At 42.8% G+C, this 24,936-nt stretch overlaps 1 protein-coding gene across 1 annotated transcript in view; it reads right to left on the bottom strand.

Moving 5' to 3' along the window:
* PAX4 (paired box 4) overlaps positions 1–24,936 on the bottom strand; it is a 111,003-nt gene that overhangs the window by 71,520 nt on the left and 14,547 nt on the right. The window contains exon 2 of the mRNA XM_063446240.1: positions 9,434–9,564. Within this exon, the coding sequence (XP_063302310.1) occupies positions 9,434–9,564 (131 nt within the window). The remainder of the gene's footprint in view (positions 1–9,433; positions 9,565–24,936) is intronic.

Here is a 24,936-nt window from a genome sequence, read left to right as displayed (position 1 = left end):
CACTAATTTTTTTCTGATGTTTTTCTGGCTTACCACTCTACCTTTCTGTCATGGTTTAGTAGATAGAGCCCAATATGCAGTTACAGACTTGGGTTGTTCAAAACAAAGTACAGACAAGGATAAGGCAGAGACGAAGTCAAAAAGGCAAAAGGGTCGGTTCAGGCAGCACAGGATCATAAACGTATAACAAGCCAGAGGTCGGATATCAGATAAGCAGACAGGAACAGGAAACAACTTCATAGGAGTCTGGAGCACAGAATACTGAGCAACGATAGAAGCTCTCAGAAGGCTTATGTAGGAGAGGGGGTGGAGTACATTTCATAGGTGTCCTATCTGTCTCCTAGGACCTCCTTCTGGAAAATTTACTACTTCCCCTTTAAGATGCTTGTGTTCTTGCGCATGCGTGCCTAGAACATCCAGTCGGAGTGCGGATTCGCCTGATACGGCTCGGAAGCCACGGTCTCTGTTGGTGCAGCGTGGAGAGGAGTGTAGGAGGTAAGTGTCTGATCTAGCAGGGGTTCCATGGTCGGGCCAGTCTAAGGCTGATAAAACGCCCCCCCCCCCCACCCCTGAAGATGCCACTACCGGAGGCAAGAAGGAGCAGGTTTGGCAGGATGCAGGATATGAAATCTACGAAGGAGGCAAGGGGCATGAACATTACCTGCAGTTTCCCAAGATCTGTCTTAAGGACCATAACCCTTCCAATGTATGAAATACTCAAGGGTGCCTCTGCTACGACGGGAGTCAAGGATGCTATGCACCTCATATTCGGTTTCACCAGAAACTTTATTTGGATCTGGTAGGAAAAGGGTCATCTGACACTGGTTTCAGAAGAGACACATGGAAAGTGGGATGAATTCTGTAGTATCTTGGAAGAGTCAAACGGACAGCAACAGGAGAAACCAGCTTGATGATACGGAAAGGACCAATGAATTTGGGGCCCAATTTCTTAGAAGGAAATTACAACTTACGGTTTCTTGTAGACAACCATACGGCTTGACCCACCGCATACTGAGGTGCAGGTTTGCTCTTGCGGTCAGCATAACGTTTATATATCATTTGGCTCCTTTGTAATATCTTTTGTGCTTGTTCAAATCCCCCGATGATCAGTTGAATACATTCAGTAGCATCTGGAACAGATGTGAGTACCGGTAGGCCAGGTAATGAATCAGGTTGGTAACCATAATTAAGATGGAAAGGTGAATGATGAGTGGAATCGTGCACGTAAGCATTATATGCAAACTCGGCAGATGCCAAAAGGTCTTTCCAATTGGATTGAAGATGAGTGGCATAGCAACGAAGATAAGTCTCTAGGGTTTGGTTGGTCTGTTACGTCTGCCCATTGGTTTGTGGATGGAATGTTGTAGACAAATCAACAGAAATTTGTAATGAATGACAAAAGGCCTGCCAGAATCTTGAGGTGAATTGGTTACCCCTGTCAGAGAGAATGGACTGGGGAATTCCATGAAGCTTGAAAATGGTATCATGAAACAGTTGTGCTGTTTTCTTGGCAGAAGGCAGTCCCTTGATGGGTACAAAATGTGCCATTTTTGTAAGGCGATCTACCACCACCATAATGGTATCGTGGCCATGTGATTTAGGTAGTCCCACAATAAAATTGACTGTAATATGTGTCCAAGGTCGTAAAGGAATAGGTAAGGGATTCAACAAACCAGCAGCTCTAGTGTTGGGAGTTTTGGATCTGGCACAGATGGTGCAGGAATTGACATAACTTTTGTACATCTGGTATTAGTCAAGGCCACCAGAAATATCTGTGAACATTGTTTATGGTTTTTCTTTGTCCGCAATGACCATAAGTGGGTGCATCATGACATTGCTGTAGGACCTGTAAATGGAGTGATTCGGGTACGATTATCTTGCTGTAATGAGATTATACCCCAACACGCAGGATCCAGCTAAACAGAAGACAACACAGAGGGAAGATACGTCTACCGGTCCTTAGAGTGGCCGGACTCGACGTATATAGGAGAAGTACAGAGTCAGGAACGATCCGAGGTCAAGGGCACTAAGAGACAGCATAAACTAGGACTAGCCGGGGTCAACAAAGGGAAAGAGGTAAGTATAAATAGCCAAACATCTATTATGATTGGTCCCTGTCATATCCACACCCCCAAAAGGTAATTGCATGGGGAGTGTGGCATGACAGGGACCAATGGGAGACCTTTTCTAATTAGGCTCCCAATGTCCCTTTAAGAGCGCGCCCGAGACTCGCAGTGCGCTATTAGTGTAAGGTGGGACATGTGACCGCTTCTTGCGGTCACTGCCCGCCCTCCATTTCCAGCCGTCGGATGAGCCGCGCGCGGCTCGTGCAGCAGCTGAGCCGCGCGCGGCTTGAATAGAAGACCCCGGCCGGAACCCGGAAGGGTAAGTACCGCTACACTTGCCATGTGACAAAGGAAGTCCTTCTGGGGAGACAGTTAGAGAAACAGAAGAAGCTTCCTTTTGAATACCTTGTAACAAACTGGATGTATTTCCAACAAAATGATGTTCTTGTAAAATGGTCACGTCCGTCAGTAGTGTTATCCATGGAGAACATTCTTGACAAGGCATCTGCTTTTTGATTCTTTGATCATAGACGAAAGGTAACATGGAAAGAAAAACTGGGAGAAGAACAAGTCCCATATTGCTTGTCGAGGATTTAATCTTTTGGCTGTATGGATGTATTTCAGGTTTATGTGATCCGTGTAGACCATAGCATGAAATGTGGTGCCCTCCAAGAGATGTCTCTATTCATCAAATGCTCTCTTGATGGCCAACAGTTCTTTATCCCCAATGTTTGGATTTGGTTTCAGTTAACTTACAGCAATAGAAAGCTACAGGGTGAAGTACTCCTGTACTATCATCTCGTTAAGATAATATTATTATTATTATTATTATTATTATTATATTATTTTAGATCGCCGTCAAATTCCGCAGCGCTTTACAATGGGTGGACGAACAGACATGTAGTTGTAACCAGACAAGTTGGACACACAGGAACAGAGGGGTTGAGGGCCCTGCTCAATGAGCTTAAATGCTAGAGGGAGTGGGGTAAAATGACACAAAAGGTAAGGATAGTATTAGACTAGTGACAGTTGCAGAAGAAGAATCAGTTGGGAGCTATTAAGAGTTTAATTGATATGCTTTTATGAAGAAGTGGGTTTTTAATGATTTTTTGAAGGAGTGGAGACTGGGTGAGCATCTAACGGAGGAGGGAAGCGAGTTCCACAGGAACGGTGCAGCCCTCGAGAAGTCTTGAAGGCGAGCATCAGAGGTGGGAGTACGGACAGAAGATAGACGCAAGTCTTCAGCAGATCGTAAGGGCCTAGACGGGACATACTTGTGTATAAGGCAGGATAGATAGGTGGGAGCAGCATTATGAAGACATTTGAAAGCAAGAACCAGAATTTTAAATTGAGCTCTATATTTTATAGGAAGCCAATGTAGGGACTGACAGAAGGGAGAGGCATGGGAGGTGCGGGCGGACAGGAAGATGAGCCTCGCCGCCGCGTTCATTACGGACTGTAACGGCGCAAGTTGGGAGCACGTAAGACCACTGAGAAGCGGATTACAGTAGTCAAGGCAAGAAAGTACAGTGGAATGGACCAACACCTGGCGTTAAGTAGGGGCGGATGCGCGCAATGTTTTTGAGATGGAAATGACAGGATTTGGCGATAGAGTGAACATGAGGCTTGAAGGAGAGGTCGGAGTCAAAGAGAACACCTAGGCAGCGAGCCTGCGTGGTGGAGCTGATGGTAGCACCATTGACTTGGAGGGAGACAGACACAGGAGTAACAACACTTGAGGGAGGAAAGAACAGAATTTCAGTTTTGGTCAAGTTTAGTTTAAGGAAGTGGGCAGCAATCCAGTTAGAAACAGCAGAGAGGCAGTCAGAGACACTAGTCAAGAGGGACGCTGAGAGATCAGGAGAGGACAGGTAGATTTGCGTGTCATCTGCATAGAAATTATATTGGAAGCCAAAGGAGCTAATGAGTTTACCAAGGGAGGCAGTATAGATGTAAAACAGTAGGGGACCAAGGACTGAACCTTGAGGGACACCAACAGAGAGGAGTTGGGGAGAAGAAGCAGAGCCAGAGAAAGAAACACTGAAAGAGCGCCGGGAGAGGTAGGAGGAGCACCAGGAGAGAGCAAAATCTTGTAGACCGATATTGCTAAGGATGAGAAGAAGCTGTTGATGATCAACAGTGTCAAAAGCCGCAGAAAGGTCAAGGAGAATTAGGATAGAGTAGTGACCACGAGATTTTGCAGCGAGTAGATCATTGGATACTTTGGTCAGTGCCGTTTCCACAGAGTGCTTAGCGCGGAAACCAGACTGAAGCGGGTCTAGCAGAGAGTTTGATTCGAGGAAGTCTGTCAATCTCGCATACACAATTCTTTCAATGATCTTGGATGCAAAAGGCAGTAGCGAGATAGGACGATAGTTGGATGGGGAGTTAGGGTCAAGATTGGGCTCTAGTAGCGATAGCTGATGCATTAACCTCAAGGAAAACCGGTTTCTCGGAGTTAGGTAAATAGGATAGGAGCTGAAGTGAAGAGATGTTTTAAAAGGTCAAACGCTTTTTGTGCTTCGAGGGACCACGACCATTTCAGACATTTCTTAGTTAGTACAGTAAGTGATTGAATGACTTTGGAGAAATCTCTTATGGATTTTCGATAGAAATTAGCAGATCCAATAAATCATTGAACTTGCTTTTTATTCTTTGGTTTAGGCCACTCTAAGATGGCTTCTATCTTTTTGGGATCCATCATCACACATCCTGGTCTAATGATAAAACCAAGGAATTCTACCTCTTGAGTCTCGAAGATCAATTTCTCTATCTTAGCATGAAGATGATTGTAGCGTAGTCGTTGGAGTATTTCTTTCATATGTACATGATGAGTGGGTAGGTCAGGAGAGAAGATGAGGATATCGTCCAAGTATACAGCGACGTATTGGTCTAGCAGATCACAAAATACATAATTTAGGAAATGTTGGAATGTGGCTGGGGCATTACACAACCCATAGGGCATCACCAAATATTTATAATATCCATAAAGAGAATGGAAAGCAGTCTTCCACTCGTCCCCTTGACGAACACAAAGTAAATTATAGGCACCTCTTAATCCAATTTAGAATATACAGTAGCTGATTGTAATATTTCTAGGAGTTCAGGAATAAGGGATTGTGGATATTTGTTCTTTATTGTTATCTGATTTAAGTCTTTGTAGTTGACACATGGACGTAGGCTGCCATCCTTTTTTCCCACAAAAAAGATGCCAGCTCTCGCAGGAGAAGTTGAAGGTCGAATAAAACTTTTATTCATATTATCTTGGATGTATTCTTTTAGGATACAAAGTTCATTTTCTGCCATGAGGTATATTCTTCCATAAGGAATAGGTGTACCTGGTAGTAGACCAATAGGACAATCGTATTCTCTTCTAGGGGGAAGCACATCTACTCCTCTTTTACCATACACGTCTTTGCATTCTGTATAGGTTTCAGGAGGGAGAATAGCTTTGCCCTTTGTCATGTTCTCTTCCAATATGGAGCAAGCGATACTTTGTGTCATGGCTTTCTTTAGACATAATGAGTTACAGAGGGTAGATGTCAGGGTCTTACCTGAGGTGGGAGTCCTGTAGGCAGAGATTTGTGCTCACCCTTGCAGATAAACACAGTCCAAGGTGATAAGGTTAGAAACAACCAGGACTGTGAATATGGGCACGGGGGCTGTGAATAAAAGGTGCTCCAATTAGCAGTACAGACAAGGACACAAGCAGAAGGATTGTTGAGGAAAAGACAAAGTCAGAGGATGCCAGAGGTAAGGATAAGCAAGGAGGGAAGCCAAGGTCAGGAACCGGGGTCAATCTGGAGAACAAGTTTCAGGAGACAAAAGATGAACAACACACGATTACCACAATCAAAGAACTGACAAAGTTCCCAGGGCAAGGCAGAGTTTAAATACCCGGTTGATAAGCGATCTGCCTCAGGTGAAGCACAGGTATCATCCACAGATGGAATCCAGCCCCTTAGTGCTGCAGACAAAGCCAGGAATAACAAAGATAGAACATGTGACTTAGAGGCAGTATAGCAGGCCCAGAACACAGAAGGATCCAGGTTCATATCCCCTGTTGGGCACTTCAGGGGCGACCATGTCTGGCCATTTGGATGTCACGGTGAGAAATACTTCTTTATGTTCATCAATAGTAATTTGAACAGGAGGGGTTTACTGATGAACAGGACTGGATTGTAAAAAAGAGCCATCAACTACTTGAATGTTCAAAAGTTTCTCTTTATTGATTATAGGAATAGTGAGAGCCTAAGCAACAATCCATAAAGCAGCCACTGGCACCAGAGTTGATCAGTCCTTGGCATTCATAAACATTCTCATTCCACTGTAACAGAAGAGAAAGAGATAAAGGAGGTGTCATATTGATCGTGGCTGATGTTCGTATTGTATGTGAGGCCCACTTACCCTGTTGATTTTTTGCCTTTCCAGGACAGGACTTTACGGTATGATTACCACAAAACAGACAGAGGTTTTGTCTGCATTTTCTTTGCAGCTCAGCAGGAGGTAGATGTACTTGAATGAGACCTATCTGCATGAGTTCTTCTCCAGTAGGATTAACAGTGATGGTTTGAGGAATGGTAGCAGGAAACCGAGGAGTCACTGTGTAGGTATTGGCTCTTTCTAGACGTCTCTCTCTGATGGCAATCCAATTGAATGGCTTGTTGCATAAAGTCTTTAAATTATCGGGAACTCTGAAGTGAGCAAATTCATCTTTTAATGAATCAGACAGACCAATACGGAACTGGTTTATCAGCCCGATTTTGTTTCAACAGGTGTCTGTAGAATATCATTTGAAGTCTGTAATGTATTCTTCCACGGTTCTGCGACCTTGTTTTAAGGCCTGAATAGCTGTTTGTGTGGTGTTTTGTCTGTTGGGACCATCATACATGGCGGGCATCGTGCTGATGAATGCTTCCCAGGATTGGACGGCTGGATCGTTGGTGCGTAATAGATTATGAGCCCATTCTTGGTGTGAGCCAGATAGGAGAGAAATAATGGAATGGATTCTGATACACTCTGAATGATAAGTATGTGGTTCCAGATCAAACATGAGTTCACATGCCATGATGCCATGCCATTCTGTACTTGGTATGATCCCCAGAAAATCTTTTGGGTAATAAGACCTGCGGTTCAGGAGAAGCGACTGCATTGTCAGGAAGCGGAACAAGATGAGCAGCAGACGTTTGGGTTGCAGATGCCTGAGCCTTAAGTTCTTGGAGCGCTTGCGTGAGCTGGGTTACCTGTCTTGTCAGAGCAGTTAACACTGCGGTCGGATCTGCGGTCTCCATATTAGGCTCAGTATTTCTGTCACGATTTAATAGATTGAGCCCAATATGCAGTAACAGACTTTGGTTGTTCAAAACGAAGTACAGACAAGGATAAGGCAGAGACGAAGCCAGACAGGCAAAAGGGTCAGTTCAGGCAGCGCAGGATCATAAACAAGCCAGAGTATGGATATCAGAAAAGCAGACAGGAACAGGGAATAACTTCATAGGAGTCTGGAGAACAAAATCCTGAGCAAAGACTGAAGCTCTTAGAAGGCTTATATAGGAGATGGGGTGGAGTACATCTTACAGGTGTCCTACCTGTCGCATGGTAAATGCCTACTTCCCCTTTAAGGTGCTTCTCTTCTTGCACATGTGCGCCTAGAGAAGTCGGAGAGCGGATAAGGCTGATGCGGCTTGGAAGCCGCGGTCTCTGTCAGTGCAGCGTGGAGAGGAGTGAAGGAGGCAAGTGTCTGATCAGGGGTTCCGTGGTCAGGCAGGTCTCTGGGCTGATACTTCCAGTAAAAAAATCTTAGTGTTCCTAAGCTACTGAAAATAAATTTTATCCCCACACAAAAACTAGTGATGTGCTGCCCCAAGTGCCTCTATGGATGAACCTCCACTGTGTATAACATCTAATTCTAAAGTTTACACTGCATCTGACAGTTAAAAGAACCCAGATTTCAAAGACCGTGGACTTTGGTGCAACGCAATCTGTTGGTTAAAGAGTAGTTATGTACATCAACTCTGATTTGCATATACCTGTATTTGGGATCGGCTACAGATTTGTAACACCTGTGAGTACAAGAGCTAGGTTTTAGAGCCAAAAAAGATTTTATAAAGACGATGCCAGGAACAAGCAGAGGCATATCTTTCTGCCAGAGTGGATGGAGTGGGCAGAGGGGTAGCTACCTGCCCTAGTGAATGGAAAGGGCAGAAGGATTGCCTCCTTTCAGAATGGATGGAACAGGCAGAGGGATCGTTTCCTGCCATAGTGAATGGAGCAGGCAGAGGAATGGATTCCTGCCTGTAATACGGTTGGAGTCCTTGGTGCCAGAGGAGGGACGGACAAAGTAGTGGGACTGGTCTTGATCCCAAGCCAGAGACCAATCTCCCCCTAACAAATAGAGTTTTCTAATACTATCATTCAAGATGAAAACAGTAGATTATAAATAATCCAACCAGTTGTAATGTAAAATGTGATATTATGGCAAACAGACATATACATACCTTTACTTAATGTGATCAAAACAATGTATGTCATGTTGCTCCCTCTGATGACACTTCCCTTGTTCACTTGCTTTAGTATTCATGTTTGGAATAGTGATTTCACATTCTCCTGTATTATCTATGGACTTGAGATATACCGTACGGACTAAAGAAAATTAAGGCTACACAAGTGTTGTGTCTGCTTTTTTGGACGTTATCCAATGATGTCTATTTATTCCCTGTTTGGCAGCATAAATGTATTTTTCCTTGCACCTTTTTCATTCTATTTCCTTTTCTGTTCCATTTTGACATACAAATGTATTACTTCTAATAAATGTATGAAATCAGAATACTGAGAGCATATTACGCTCAGGAATTCCAATTATTAAGTAAAAGTCTTTTTTTTTTTTTTTTAAATGACACACACTAACACTCAGTGAACCCCCACACTCAAATTCCGTGATCTATAAACACCCTGACCCATGCAGACAAACACACACTATCCCATGCATTCACGCACAGTCAGTAACCCCCTCCCTCCACCCCCATACACTGTACAGTCCAATTAAAGCATTATAACCAGCAATATAACCATTACAGCCTCCATCTCTCAGAATCCGGACTAAAAAATGAACTCCAAGATAAGGAAATGTTTTTATATTGTAATTTGCAAAAATCTCTGTTTAACCCCTTAAGGACACATGACATGTGTGACATGTCATGATTCCCTTTTATTCCAGAAGTTTGGTCCTTAAGGGGTTAAGCCTGTGCGTTTGCATGAAGGACTACATCTGCAATCCGTTTCATTCAACAAATGTACTTTAATGCATCAACATGTGTTAGCTTCCAGTTGGAGAGATATTAAAAGTAATGTTAATGTGCTTGTCTCACCTTTAAAATCCTGGAGATCTCACATGCACGCACTCCACTAGATGCTAGTTCTATTATTTTCTTCCTCTTACATGTGGGTAGAGGTCGTCCATTTACAAACACCCCACCGAGCTGATTTACACTGCTGACACCTAGAATTTAAGAATAGGGGAATTCAATTAAAGGAATGAATAATGTTCATCTTGATCTTTGGGTTAATCCCTAACAAAAGTTAAAGAAGATTTAACGGAATTAAACTTCACATTTCAAAACATTCCAGATGACAGATGAAATCATATGGTAACATTAAACACTGCTTTCAAACATACACCTGAAGAAAATTTGTTTCTATAACCTGTAGAAGATTTGTTTCTATTTTCGAAATGGTTTTAAATCCAAATCGTAATTAGCAGTCACTACAGGTACAACATATGGACCGTGACACACGTTTTAATATTATGAGATTGAACCCCATTAAAGCAGCTCTGTCACTTCTGAGTAGTTCACAAAGTGTTTATGAATTTTCTTACTGACTGTGTTACAGTCTCATTGAAACTGCAATGCAATCTAAAGCAGGGACTACTTTGTCTTATGGCAAGCCTGAGGTTGACAACTGGAGGAACTCCGTTGTCAACCTTTGTCAAATCCCAGCACGTCTCACAAGTGATCAGCTGTAAAAAGGAACTGTCCATTTCTGGATTTTTGCATTATGATATATTTTTTTTTAATTTGACCATTTTTATTGAACTGTGCATATTAGCCTGAATATCAAAGACAAAAGGTTAACATAATGACTGGTACATGTCAAACAACAAGGTATATTCCAGGGTAAGCATTGCTTATTGAAACTGATATAGCTTATAGTAACCCACTGTATGCATAAACCGATTAAACATATAGCAATCCTAAATAATATCAAACAAAACAAAACTCAACACATGTGGGTAACACAAAAGAAAAGGAAAATAATCAGAGGGTGTGATCACATGCCCTTGTGTCAACTAATAAGACATCTTACCCAGATTCCTCATTGATTACATCATTGATTGCAGTAGGCATTGAAAATATATCAAGTTTTATTTTAGGTGCAAGAGCATCACCATCTTGCAGGCTCGCTTCCAGGAACTTGTCCCATATATCCCAGGCATTTTGAGAGGTCTTATTTGGACCTATCTGGAAATCTACCATGACTTAATAAGACCAATTAAGAGAAATTTGCTGAATAACTACCCGTTCTGTTTGGGCTTGGGTGGACTTCCATGAGAGAGCTATTAATGTGTTCGCCCCAATTAGAACTTGAAACAATAGATCAAGAGAAGGTTTAAATAGCTCTTGCTGCAACATAAATAAAAGACTGATCTCTGGTGATGAGCTCAAATCTCATCTGGAGTACTAAGAAGAATGCTGTTCGGACCATAAGCCAACAGAGTTTAAAGACTATTGTCACCAAAACAACTTTAGTTTAATGAAGCAGTTTTAGTGTATAGATCATGCCCCTACAGTCTCAATTCTCTGTCATTTAGAAGTTAAATCACTTTGTTAATGCAGCACTAAGCATACCTCCCTGCACGTGACTTATACATCCTTCCTAAACACTTCCTGTATCTGATGTTTATACTTCCTGTATTGCAAATTCTGTTTAATTTAGAAATTATTGTCTTCTGATCTGTTAATAGCTTCCTAGACCCTGCAGGAGCCTCTTGTATGTAATTATAGTTCAATTACAGAGCATTAGATTAACACCTTTAAAGTAAGAAACATCTGATTGAAAATAAAACCATTTTGTTTTCACGCAGGCTGTGCCAGTCACTGCCTAGCTATGGCTGCATAAACAGAAACAAAAGTGATTTAACTCCTAAATGGCAGTGAATTGACAAGTGAAACCTTTGATCTATACACAAAAAACTGCTTTATTGAGTATAGTGTTCCTTTACATCACTTTTGTTTCTGTTTATGCAGCCCAAGCCAAACCTCCCCTGACTGACACAGACTGCATGAAAGAAAAAAAACTTATGGCACCCATGAACCTAAGATGCCCTCTTACCTGGACGAGTGCCCGACCTGTCGGATGAATAGACTATCGGACTATAGGGTCACCAACTGGCTCCACTGGTGCCTGCACCAACCTTACCCAAACCAGGCTCATCACCTGCAACAAAGGCCAACATGCAAGAACTGCTGGTGGACCTCAGATGCGATATCCAGGCAGACGTGGTGACTAAGGCCGAAAGGATCTATGGGGCTTGACAGGCCACATGGGAGCTCTGGAGCAAGGCTTCCGCAGCACTGTTCAGCAAGTTACTCACCTGCAGAAAGTACTGCAGATGCTGCAGTGGCAGCATACTAACTTTGAGCAGTGGTTCGCGGCGATGGAGGACTCGAGACATGGCAAGAACCTCAAGATTAGAGGCAATTTGGACGATATCCAGGATGCAGAGCTGCCACATTTCATAATGCGCCTCATGAGTGCGAAATCAGTGGAATTTGATAGCATATTCCAGATTCCCAGACAGGCTAAAGCCCTAGCTACGATTTAATTGTTCACTTACAAAAATGCAGAATAAGTCTGCTGTCATGGGCAGTGGCGTACACATGACCTATGGGGCCCCGGTGCGAAAATTGATCCGTGGGCCCCCCCCGCTCGCTTACTCTGCGCGGGCCGGGGCCACAACACATGGCGGCGGGCACCTGGTCGCAGGGGTTGCAGGGCTGCGACCCCTGCGACCGCGGTATGTACACCAGTGCATGCAGATGCACACACACTTAAAGGACCACTACAGACACCCAGATCACATCAGCTCAATGAAGTGGTCTGGGTGTCAGGTCCCTCTAGTTTTAACCCTGCAGCTGAAAGCATAGCTGCTATGTTTCACTGAGGGTTAATCCAGCCTCTAGTGGCTGTCTCACTGACAGCCGCTAGAGGAGCTTCCGCGATTCTCAGACACTGAACGTCCATAGAAAAGCATTGAGTAATGCTTTCCTATGGGCGGTTTGAATGCGCGCATGGCTCTTGCTGTGCATGCGCATTCGGAGTTGAGAGGCGGAGGGATCCCCAGCGCCAAGGGAGTCCGGCGCTGGAGAAAGGTAAGTGCTGAAGACACGCACATACACACTCTCACGAACAGACGCATACACACTAGCTAACACACGCATACACACTAGCTAACAGACACACACATTTACTGACAGAGACACACTCAGCGACAGACATACATACACACTCACTTACAAAACATACACTCACTAACAGACATCAAACAGACTCACTAATACAAACACACTCAGTAACAGACACACACAGTAACACACTCACTGACACTCACTAGCAGACACACTAAACAGACACACTCACTGACACTCACACTAACACACAGTAACACTCACAGTAAAACACACACTAACACTCACAGTAACACTAACACTCACAGTAACACACACACTAACACACACACTAACACACACACTAACACTCACAGTAACACTAACACACTAACACACACATTAACACTAACACACACACTCACAGTAACACTAACACGCACACTAACACTCACAGTAAAACACACACTCACAGTAACACTAACACACACGCTAACACTCACAGTAACACACACACTAACACACACAGTAACACTCACAATAACACTAACACACTGTGAGTGTTAGTGTGTGTGTTAGTGTTACTGTGAGTGTTAGTGTGTGTGTTAGTGTTACTGTGAGTGTTAGTGTGTAACACTAACACACACTAACACTCACAGTAAAACACACATTAACACACACAGTAACACTAACACACACACTAACACTCACAGTAACACTAACACACACACTAACACTCACAGTAACACTAACACACACAGTAACACTCACAGTAACACTAACACACACACACTAACACACAGTAAAACACACACTAACACTCACAGTAACACTAACACACACGCTAACACTCACAGTAACACACACTAACACTAACACACACTAACACTCACAGTAACACTAACACACACACTAACACACAGTAAAACACACACTAACACTCACAGTAACACACACACTAACACACACACTAACACTCACAGTAACACTAACACACTGAGTGTTAGTGTGTGTGTGTTAGTGTTACTGTGTGTGTTAGTGTGTGTGTTAGTGTTACTGTGAGTGTTAGTGTGTGTTAGTGTTACTGTGAGTGTTAGTGTGTAACACTAACACACACTAACACTCACAGTAACACTAACACACACACTAACACACACACTAACACACAGTAACACTAACACACACACACACTAACACACACACTAACACACACACTAACACTAACACACACACACACTAACACGTTTTTTTTAAAATTTAATCCCCCCAGCCTCCTTACCTTTTGGAGTGCTGAGGGGATTCCCTGGGGTCCAGTGGTGCTGCTGGGCTCCTGGGGGGCCGGTCACCCGGCGGGCAGGCAGGCAAGCAGGCGGGCGCGCGAGGGAGCACTCTCCCTTGAGTGCTTCCTCTTCAGCTCCCTCGCGCGCCGCGTACTGATACTGGCGCCGGAAGATGACGTCATCTTCCGGCTCCGGTATCATTGCGGTGCGCGAGGGAGCTGAAGAGGAAGCACTCGGGGGAGAGTGCTCCCTCGCGCGCCCGCAGGACCGGCCAGCCGGGTGACAGCAGGGCCAGCCTCGGGGGGCCCGGAGGTGGCCGGCTCCTGGGCCCCCCAGGAGAAGAGGCTGGCCAAGTGACATACATACCGGGTCGCAGGGGCGGCCGGGCCCCCTGGTGGGCCGGGCCCGGTCGCAGCCGCGACCCCTGCGACCCTGGTATGTACGCCACTGGTCATGGGTGCACTCGGGGGGCACTCTCCCTATACCTTCAAGAACCTGTCTCTTACTTTTTATTCCAATTTAACAAGGAGTACCCTGGCATGGCGGAAATCATTACAGCCCTTCACATCCCTCCTCCACATACAGGAGGCTCCTGCAAGGTCTTGAAAGCTATTAACAGTGCAGGAGATAAATTCTAAATTAAACAAAATTTGCAATAAACCATGTATAGACATTATATGTTTCTTTACAGGAAGTGTTTAGGAAGGCTTTGCAAGACACATGCAAGGAGGTGTGGCTAGGGCTGCATAAACAAAGCAAAGAAAACCTTGTATTAAATGTGAAATACGTTCAACTATTTTCTATGCTAAGTAATCCTTACATTTGATGGACAGGTTTGATTGGATTGGATAACAAGTGGTGTGCATAGTATGTGATCAATGCAAAGTGTTTCTCGAGTTTCCAGCGCTCCAAGGGTTTTTTAATCATATTATTATTTTTCATATTGATATTATTTCTCAGGAGGTTCAGATCACCTCAATCACCTCACTAAGGTTGTTTTGTTTTGCATAATGAAGAAGTCCTTGCTAGCTCAGTCTTACAATGCAAGTATAATTGTGAAGTAGTGAGAGGCCAAGTGGAGATTCTGCAGATAAATGGGTGGTATCAGTTGGCATTATTTTCTACAGCTGTCATTTGAATGACTGATCACGTTGTGACTGAATATAAAGGTATAAACCTCAGCCTCGCTCCCTACGTTGTTTCTATGTGAAAGCTTTATTTCTAAGCTGTAAATTCTCCACGGCCTTACTGTCTTGTTTTGTAGATTAATTGCCAGCATGCTGAATTAATCCAAGGATATGTCTTCTCTAAGCGGCACAATCATAAATAAGCTGGACTCTTTTCTCACAAACAGAAAGTTGACCTTACAAATCATAAGATTTCTTCAGAGCATTTGGAAATATTCAGCGTGAAAAATACATAAACTATAACCCTCATAAGTGTTGAAAAGTTCCTTGGAATATGGATCTTTGCTTAAGGACCAGAACAAGCTTCATAATGATTATGAAAATGCAAAAAAATGTGGAACAAAAATTGGATTATTTTTCAGCATCGCTGCATGCTATGTTATATTTAGTTGTTATAACTAATTCCAACTCACTCAGCAAATAGACCAAGGTTTAAATTGATTCCATGTACACAGATTGTAAAAATGTCATTAGACTGTGATGGGGTCAAGGATATTTATCAATGATGACTGATTACTTTTTAAAACAAGACCCAACCCAAAGCCCTCTCCTGCTTGCATCACAGATCTGCATCAATAGCTCTAAGAAGGGCCATGCTGTTGCTTATATGCTTATATACTAAGTTCAGACCTCCTGTCAAAAAACTCTTCTCATGGCACAGACATCCGTCCACAGTACAGCACAGCACCCTTCTTCCTACAAAGGCATTGCAAAAAAGTTGCCACTGTCCTTTTACAAAGTTCCTTCCTACACACAGAAATAAGCCCTGCCCTCACACTGCCACTACTCATTGGCGGCAGCAATGGTTATAGTATTTTCTGTTTATTTATTTTAAAGTCCATTCTTAGTAAAGCCTTTCAACAACATGGTTCTCCGCTTTGTAAAAATCTAATTTTCTTTTTTGTCCCTGGAGGGTAACCTAATTAAACTATTTCTAAGGTTTCCATATATCCCGGGTACTGAATTGAGCGAAAGAAAGACAAATAGAACGAAGCAATATATATACTCTAATATAAGTTTATACATTATTTATTTACATTTTTTAAAGCTTTTTATTTTTAGGTGTATCCAACAGGACTAGCAGGCTTATTTACTAAACCAGGGATTTTGGAAAACTGACATTGAAAATTCTGGGCTGAATTAGTCCAACTGGTAAAAATCTCCATCTCATCCTGACTATCATGGCCTGAGATGAGCAATTTATTTTTCCATAATTCCTGGTTTTGTAGATGCCGGTGACTGCCCACTGAGTAGAAGCAGGTTCTGATGAGGTTCTGGTTTAAGAGAGTATAATTTGTATTGCACCATGTTTGATTTTATTGACTATATCTTACATATATTCCCACATTTTACATTTAGTTACGTCTGGGTTCTTGATGTTATTTAGATCCTGTTAATATTGAACAAATGTTGAGATATAATTTGCCAATTGTTCTTTTTAATAATTTGTTTTCTTAATATGTGTACTTTGTATATTTCTTTCATATTCATACATTTATAAAACGTTCTCTGCATTAGTTGATAAGATCTGCAATGTTGTCTTCATAAGAAAATATTTAATTTTGGCTACAGCTAATTACCTCTTGAATTATTTTGATTGCCAAAACTCTTTTAGTGGTCTATTTTATTGTAAATAATTTGTTGTTTAATTAGATCTAATTTGATGATCTCACTTTTTTATTCATAGTCCAAATTGGATAAAGAGTCCTCTTACTATTGTCTAATGTGCTTTCCAGATTTTGAGTTAGATCATTTTGATGGGGTCTTACAGTCACAAACAATAGCAATTGTATCATTAGTATCATTAGTACATGTTTCTTTAGTCTCTACATATTTTCATTGTGTGCTAATGTTGGGATCTGCATACTCTGTAAGATATAAACATAGCTATCAGATTGGAAAAATATACAGTTCTATGCTGGAATTCTATTTGTATGAATGTTATCGACCACTCCCTGTTCTTCTGATGTCTGTGGGACCTGCATGTCCCTTTTACTCAAAACACTTTTGCCATATGTATATGCTCATCGTGGTTATACTCAATAAAAGCTTTGATTTGGAAAATATATATTTCTGACTGGTTTTATGCAACTGTTAAAATAACAAGTCAATGCAAAATAATTTAATCGTGAGAGTGATTATAACATGTCTAGGCATGGTTGCCATGCTTTATTAGAGTATGGTGGTTTTAAAAATGGCAACTCCATTCCAACAAGTCAGTTGCTTTAAATGTCCGCTTACTAGGGAGGCTTTAAAGGGACACTATAGTCACCAGAACAACTAGAGCTGGTGAGTAGAATCATTACCTTCAGGTTTTTTGCTCTCTTTTCAGAGAAAATGCAGTGTTTACATTACAGCCTAGTGATAACTTCACTGGCCACTCCTCAGATGGCTGTTAGAGATCCTTCCTGGGTCATGGCTGCCTAAAATGCATCCAAACATTCAGTGTCTCCTCCCTCTGCATGCAGACACTGAACTTTCCTCATAGAGATTCATTGATTCAATTCATCTCTATGAGAAGGTGCTGATTGGCCAGGGCTGTGTTTGAATCATGCTGGCTCTGCCCCTGATCTGCCTCCTTGTCAGTCTCAGCCAATCCTATGGGGAAGCACTGTGATTGGATCAGGCTACCACTTCTGTTGATGTCAGCAGGCAGTGGGCAGGTCTAAAGGAAACAGGGACAAAGCTAACAGCTTCACGCTTGAATACAAGTAAGATGTTACTGTATTTAGGGAGGACCAGGGGTACAGGGGGGCTAGATGGTGGTTTTAACACAATAGGGTCAGGAATACATGTTTGTGTTCCTGACCCTATAGTGCTCCTTTAAGCAAATGTAAGTGTAGTAATTGCAATATGCAACAACAGCTTAACTGCAAAACGGTATGACAAACTCTCACAATGGGACTGCAAAGTGCTGTATCACATAAAATTACCTATCCATGCTTTCAACTATAATTGGAGCATTCCAGAACTTTTTTTTATCTTTCTGAAAGTTGGTTTCAGTGGCCAGGTAAGTGCACACCTGCTTACCAACATCATTCACAATGTTATGCCCTGACTGGAATTCTTAAAATAGCTATCTGACAATATTCCATCAGACTCTGTAGTAATTAAAATCATTATTTGGAGCAATAAATTGCAGATTAACATCTAACATTCTGAAGAAATGTGTATTTCCTCCCTCTCTTCTCCCTTTTCTTTAACGCTCTTTCTTTTAATCCTTGTTAACCCCTTAAGGACACATGACATGTGTGACATGTCATGATTCCCTTTTATTCCAGAAGTTTGGTCCTTAAGGGGTTAAACACATTTGCATGCATGAATTATATGACTTAAAGGGACACTCCACTGGCCAAATGAAAAAAAAGCTAAAATATATTAAAAAACACTGTTTTGTAATTGACAGCCAGAGGGTATAACAAAATTATTCTGTAAAAGTGCCCATTTATATTGAAAGCTGCACTTTTTGTTAAAGTGAAAGAAAGAGCAAGCTAAAGTGTTTTAGGTGTGGGGAGTGTTCCTTTAACACTTGAGACTGTGTTGTATGGCGATGTCCTATTTCAGTTGATGGGTTTATTATTATTAACATTGTATTGAAAAATACTATAAATGAAAAACTGAAAAACTAAAAGTATGTATTGCTCATGCTAGAGCTGACATCTGACACATTGCCATCACAGTGGCTGATATGACTGGCTCACTGCTTGATGCATGGATATGATTTAAAGGGACAAGCACTTTAGCTTGCTGAAAAGCTTTATGTGTGAAGAGTGTATCCTCTTTTTTAATTTTACAAATAGTGCAGATTTCAATAGAAATTGACACTTTTGTAAATTAACCTGGATACACTACCCAGGCTGTCAATCAGACAACCGGTCCTGTTATTTCCTGGTTTGGTTAGCTCAGTGGAACTAAACTCAAGAGGAAGCAATTTCTCAGAGCACCTGCCTCCAAAGACTTCTCATTGAGTTACATTGGGAAGTCTGTAATAAGACAACCACAGAAGGTCTGTTCTGGGTTAGAAGGGGAGAGCTGGCAAATGCTTCAGAATAGATCTGCAGCTTTCACAAGTTGTTTTTAGATTTAACTCCAATGAAAAAACCACATAATTAAATGCATGCAAATTTTATTTTGGGGTATTTCTACCAAACAGTGTTTTTATTTATTTTGTATTTGGGCAGTGGAGTGTTTCATTTCACTGTATCCATATTCTAATTAAGTCAACACCAACAATTGCTTTATACTCACATGTGATACTCACATTTCTTCACATCAGCTGCAAGATTTATGACCACCTGTGCCCCAGCAGAAATCCTTAAATGTTAGCTACATTAATACATTTTCCATCCTTACATTAAACATTTTTGCTCTTCTTTAAGCATTTACAAGGATTTAACTGTGTTAATGAAAATATCATAGGTTTTTAGAATATTTGCATCCAGGAATGGGTTGACACAACAGTAAGAGAAGGTGTTCCAGTTCAAAGAATGAGTATTTAAGTAACCTGCAGTACCACATATTGCCACCAGGATATAGTTTTCACATGCAGATGCTTTGTATGCTATTATAAATAGTGAAGGCAATTTTCCGAGTTCAGTTTACCCCTAGAATAACTTTACATTGAGCTCATACATTGTCTCCCATTAACTTTGCAGTGGGGAAGGCCAATAGTGGTTGCTTTGTGACAACAAGGCAGTAACAAGAGAATTTACCTCTCTGTGAACATTGAGAAAATAAGACACAATCAGAGATACTTCATCTATTTGACATCACACCCCAGCAGATCCAAACCTTCAACAACCCACAGTTAACATACAGGCACTGCAGATATAGAGTGAATGTCTTCTGTAATGCTTATCTAATCTAAGCAAACCGTATCTGGCATCCAATGGTTCAACCCATAAACATTTTTTATTTCATTGGACTCTTACTGGAACACACTGAAAGAGATGGACGTCACTTTGGGTGGTACTTTTTAACTGGCCTCAGAATGTTGCAGTAACAATGTATGATGACCCCTTGTTCACACACATGCATAAATTCATAAAACATCCTTTTTTTTTCTTTTTTTTTTCCTGGGGACCATTTTAGAAAACTAATGGTCATGGACTGGACACAGGGCCGGCCTTAGGGGTGTGCGAGCTGTGCGGCTGCACAGGGCGCCATGGTGCAGGGGGCGCCCTGCGGCCGCATAGCTCACACGGCATGTCTGTTAGCCGCAATGCTAACAAGGCATTTGCCTTGGGCGGCATTTTCCAGGGGGCGGCAAAAAAAGCCGCCCCCCAAATGCCCAAGGCAAATGTCTTGTTAGCCTTGCGGCTAACAGACATGCCGGCGGGCTCCTGGGCGGTCGGGCAGTGCTGGCGGGCGGCTGGCGAGGGAGCACTTCCTCTGAGCTGTCTACTCAGCTCCCTCGCGCGCCGCAGAGTGAGACTGGGAGGCGGAGCCGGAATATGACGTCATATTCCGGCTCCCAGCCTCACTCTGCGGCGCGCGAGGGAGCTGAGCAGACAGCTCAGAGGAAGTGCTCCCTCGCCAGCCGCCCGCCCAGCCCAGCAGCCACTGGACCACCAGGGAGGAAGATACCCCCCCCAGCATTCCCAAAGGTAAGGAGGCTGGGGGGGTGTCTAAATAAATTTAAAAAAAATGTGTTAATGTGTGTGTGTGTGTATGTTAGTGTGTGTCTCTGTCTGTTAGTGTGTGTGTGTGTGTATGTTAGTGTGTGTCTGTGTATGTTAGTGTGTGTGTGTCTGTTAGTGTGTATCTGTGAGTGTGTGTGTCTGACTGTGTGTGTGTGGCTGTCTGCCTGTGTGTCTGACTGTTTGCCTATGTGTGTGTGTGTGTGTGTGTGACTGTCTGCCAGTGTGTGTGTGTGTCTGTCTGTGTGTGACTGTGTGTGTGTGGCTGTCTGACAGTGTGTGTTTGACTGTCTGTGTGTGTGTGTGTGGCTGTTTGCCTCTGTGTGTTTGGCTGTCTGCCTATGTGTTTGTGTGTGTGGCTGTGTGTGTGGCTGTCTGCCTGTGTGTTTGTGTGTGTTTGTGTGTGTGGCTGTGTGTGTGGCTGTGTGTGTGGCTGTGTGTGTGGCTGTCTGCCTGTGTGTGTGTGGCTGTCTGCCTCTGTGTGTTTGGCTGTCTGCCTGTGTGGCTGTGTGTGTGGCTGTGTGTGTGGCTGTCTGCCTGTGTGTTTGTGTGTGTGGCTGTGTGTGTGGCTGTGTGTGTGGCTGTGTGTGTGGCTGTCTGCCTGTGTGTTTGTGTGTGTGGCTGTGTGTGTGGCTGTGTGTGTGGCTGTCTGCCTGTGTGTGTGTGGCTGTCTGCCTGTGGGTGTGTGTGTTTGTGTGTGACTGCCTATGTGTGACTGTCTGGGCAGACTAGATGGGCTGAATGGTTCTTATCTGCCGTCACATTCTATGTCTGTGTGTGTGTTTGTGTGTGGCTGTCTTTGTATGACTGCCTGAGTGTGTTTGTGTGTGTGTGTGTGTGTATGGTTGTCTGCCTGTGTGTGTGTGTGTGTGTGTGTGTGAGACAGGGTGTGTGGGAAGGGGTAAGGAGTGGGGGAGGGGGGACGGGAAGGGGGGGCGCTGTGAAGATTTTTTGCACAGGGCGCCCAAATGCCTAAGGCCGGCCCTGACTGGACATCAACATATAAAAACAACACAGACAAACAGACAAGTAAAAAAGATATATAGAAATGTAATAACATGGATCAAAAACATTAAATCAAAGTCTGCAAGTCTGCTAATGATCTTGGCTTATAAAGCTTTAGGTCATTTAAATAGTTTATGTTTTTTTTTTTATCAGTTTTTGATTCTTTTTAAAGCTCTTTTTGCATGATTTAACCATATAGAATAATGTATTAAATTGTCACAGACCAGAAATCATGAGGGAAGGAAGCAACTTTTCTGGCAAAATACTATCCAAAGTCTTGTTAGAAATTTATTCATTTAAATGCATTGTGGTTTGTAAAAAGCTGTCCTATATTTTATCGAGATTTTATAATCACGGTAATGTAATTTTCTCCTTGGGCAAGAGGATGTCACTTGGAATATAATTGTACTTTGAAAACATATTACTGACTCTCTGCATCAAAGATAAAATGATGAGAAAGAATGGTCAAGTGTTGCAAATACAATCTAATTCTGAAAAGTGCAAAATAGCACACTGAGATCCTGTAATACTAAGGGAAATATGGCATTTGTGACATAATAGATATAAGGCACATATGAGTTGTTAACTCATTCATCCCCTGAAACAGACATACAGAGAGTAAACATGTAAAAATCAGGAATATTGCAATTCAGTGAATTACCAGACCACCACGCTAAATAGAGAGGAACCCTGCATGATTTAATACAACAATCCTAGGGGAGAGAATGCTGGTTGCCTAACACATCTTTACCATAGTATACAGAGACTAAGACTGATTTGAAGTCACTGGGGGAACCAGAGAGAGAGAAAAGAAAGAGAGAGATGAAGAGAAAACATGCAAAAATGTAGATACAATATGCTGTGTTTGTATCTGAGTTAAGAAGAAGATATACATTCAGTGATGATATTAGAAGCCTTGAGGAAATAGCAGTGGGTGCGTGGACAACAGACATTGACGATTATTCACTTGATTGGAAATTCTTGGGAATTAACCAAGGAGTTTCCGGTTTTAGGACAAAATAGCTGAATTTGAAAAGTTCTCAAATTCAGCTATTTTCCGTTTCAGTTGTTTCTTTATTTCACCTAGATGTGAAATTGCGTGTTCATTTCCCAACAATTCACAGTTTAGTGAATAACACAGAATAGAACGTAAACATGTCAGTGGGCGGTTCCACTGTATTGAAGAGGAATGGAAATAATTTGGTTGAATAGTACAGAACATCTTCTTGAATATGAAACTCATCTTTTATATTTAAGGCCATTCCTATCTCAAAATAAACATAAACAGGGCCTAGTTGCAACAGTCAATTTTTTTTTTACCAAAATATAAGAAAAGTTATACATTTATGATAGAAATTCTGGCATAGAGAAACAATAAGAAGCCAGATATAAAATGAGTACTAGAAAAACTGGAGGAGTGTTTTTTTTGGTTTAAAAAGTGTGAGGCTTATTTCTGAAAATTCAACAATCTGCTAAATATGGTAAATGCGTGGAATAATTAATTTCAAAGGTAGTGTTGAAAATGTAGCAAAATCATCCGCTTATGGTAAAGTGGTTAATGGTATTTACCATCCTGACTGAGGAATAGTTATGCCTATTTACAGCCGTATGCCCGGATACCTGATAATCCCAGCATGTCTGGGGATGCCGGCCGCTGCGGATCTATGCCGCCTTATAGCCCCATGACGGCCCACGTTGAGAATTATGTTGACGTGTGTGTGACGTCGGCGTGCGTGTGACGTCACGTGCACGCACACTTTGGCCGATCAAAGGCCAATCACGGCCAATCGGAATAACAGGAGGGTTATTTAAAGGTATTTTTCTATTCTCTCATTGCCCTGTCGTTATTTTGGCCTGATGGTAATCCGAGAGTTTGTTTCTGATCTTGATTTTTTGGTATTTGATTTTGGCTTAGTTTTGACTTCCCTGATATTTGGTATTTTTGACTTTTGGCTTTTCCTCATCGCTGTGTCCAGGGCCGGATTAACATAGGGGCTGATGGAGCTGCAGCTCCAGGTCCAGGCCCATGAAATAGGCCCATTGATTTATTTTTTTTACACACACTACTCTTAGGGTTGCCAGGTATTTCTCATGTATTTCTTTTGGTTGCCAGGTATTTCTCAGAAGTATTTCTCTGGTATTTGAGGCTGCCTAGCCGGTGCCGATATTGCAGTTATACCGGCAATACAAATGTCTGTCTCAGTATAAACAGAGATTATTCTGCAATACCAGCGCCGGCCAGTAGGGGTCGCTGTTTGTGTGGAGAGAAGCAAGGATGAGAAGTTACAGCATCTCCCTCCCTGCCTCTCTCTACTCACTGATCCATGGGGAGCAGCTCTGCACAGAGAGTCCAGACAGCAGCTCCGAGCCTGCGAGACATGGGGACAGTGAGAGACTTGGGGACCCTGAGTCATTGGGACACTGGGAGACATAGGGACACTGGGGGACATGGGGACCCTGAGACACTAGGGACACAGTGGCCCCTAGTCTCCCAGAGTCTCCTAGTCTCCCAGAGTCCCCTATTCTCTCAGTGTCCCTATGTATCTCAGTGTCCCCATGTCTCTCTCCCAGTGTCTCAGTGTCCCCATGTCTCTCACAGTGTCCCAATGTCTCTAAGTGTCCTAGTGACATTGGGACACTGGGAGACATGGGGATACAGACTCTAAGGGACACTGGGAGACATGGGGATACAAACACTAGGGGACACTGGGCGACATGGGGACACTGAGACACTAGGGGACACTGGGCGACATGGGGACACTGAGACACTAGGGGACACTGAAACACTAGGGGACACTGAGACACTAGGGGACACTGAGACACTAGGGGACACTGAGACACTAGGGGACACTGAGACATGGGGACACTGAGAGACATGGGGACATTAAGAGACATGGGGAAATAGTGTCTCAGTGCCCCATGTCTCCCAGTGTCCCTGGTGTCTCTCAGTGTCCGTAGTGTCTCAGTGTCCCCTAGTCTCTCAGAATCCCCTAGTCTCTCAGTGTCCCTATGTCTCACAGTGCCCCAAGGTGTCTCAGTGTCCCTAGTATAGAAGAACAAAAAATCTCAGGCACTCATTGTGATAGATTTAAGCAGGTTTATTGTACACCGCAACATTTTGACCTGTACCCAGGTCTTTATCAAGTCTCCAGTGTCCCCTATATATCACAGTGTCCCCTGTGTATCACAGTGTCTCAGTGCCCCATGTCTCCCATGTCCCCTCGTGTCCCAAAGTCAACTACTGTCTTCATTTCTCCATATCTCCCAGTGTCCCCAAGAGTCGGTATCCCCAGGTCTCTTAGTGTTCCATAGTA

The sequence above is a fragment of the Pelobates fuscus genome, chromosome 3, assembly GCF_036172605.1.
Source record: "Pelobates fuscus isolate aPelFus1 chromosome 3, aPelFus1.pri, whole genome shotgun sequence".
Classification (NCBI taxonomy): domain Eukaryota; kingdom Metazoa; phylum Chordata; class Amphibia; order Anura; family Pelobatidae; genus Pelobates; species Pelobates fuscus.
This window is presented reverse-complemented; position numbering and strand designations above follow the sequence as displayed.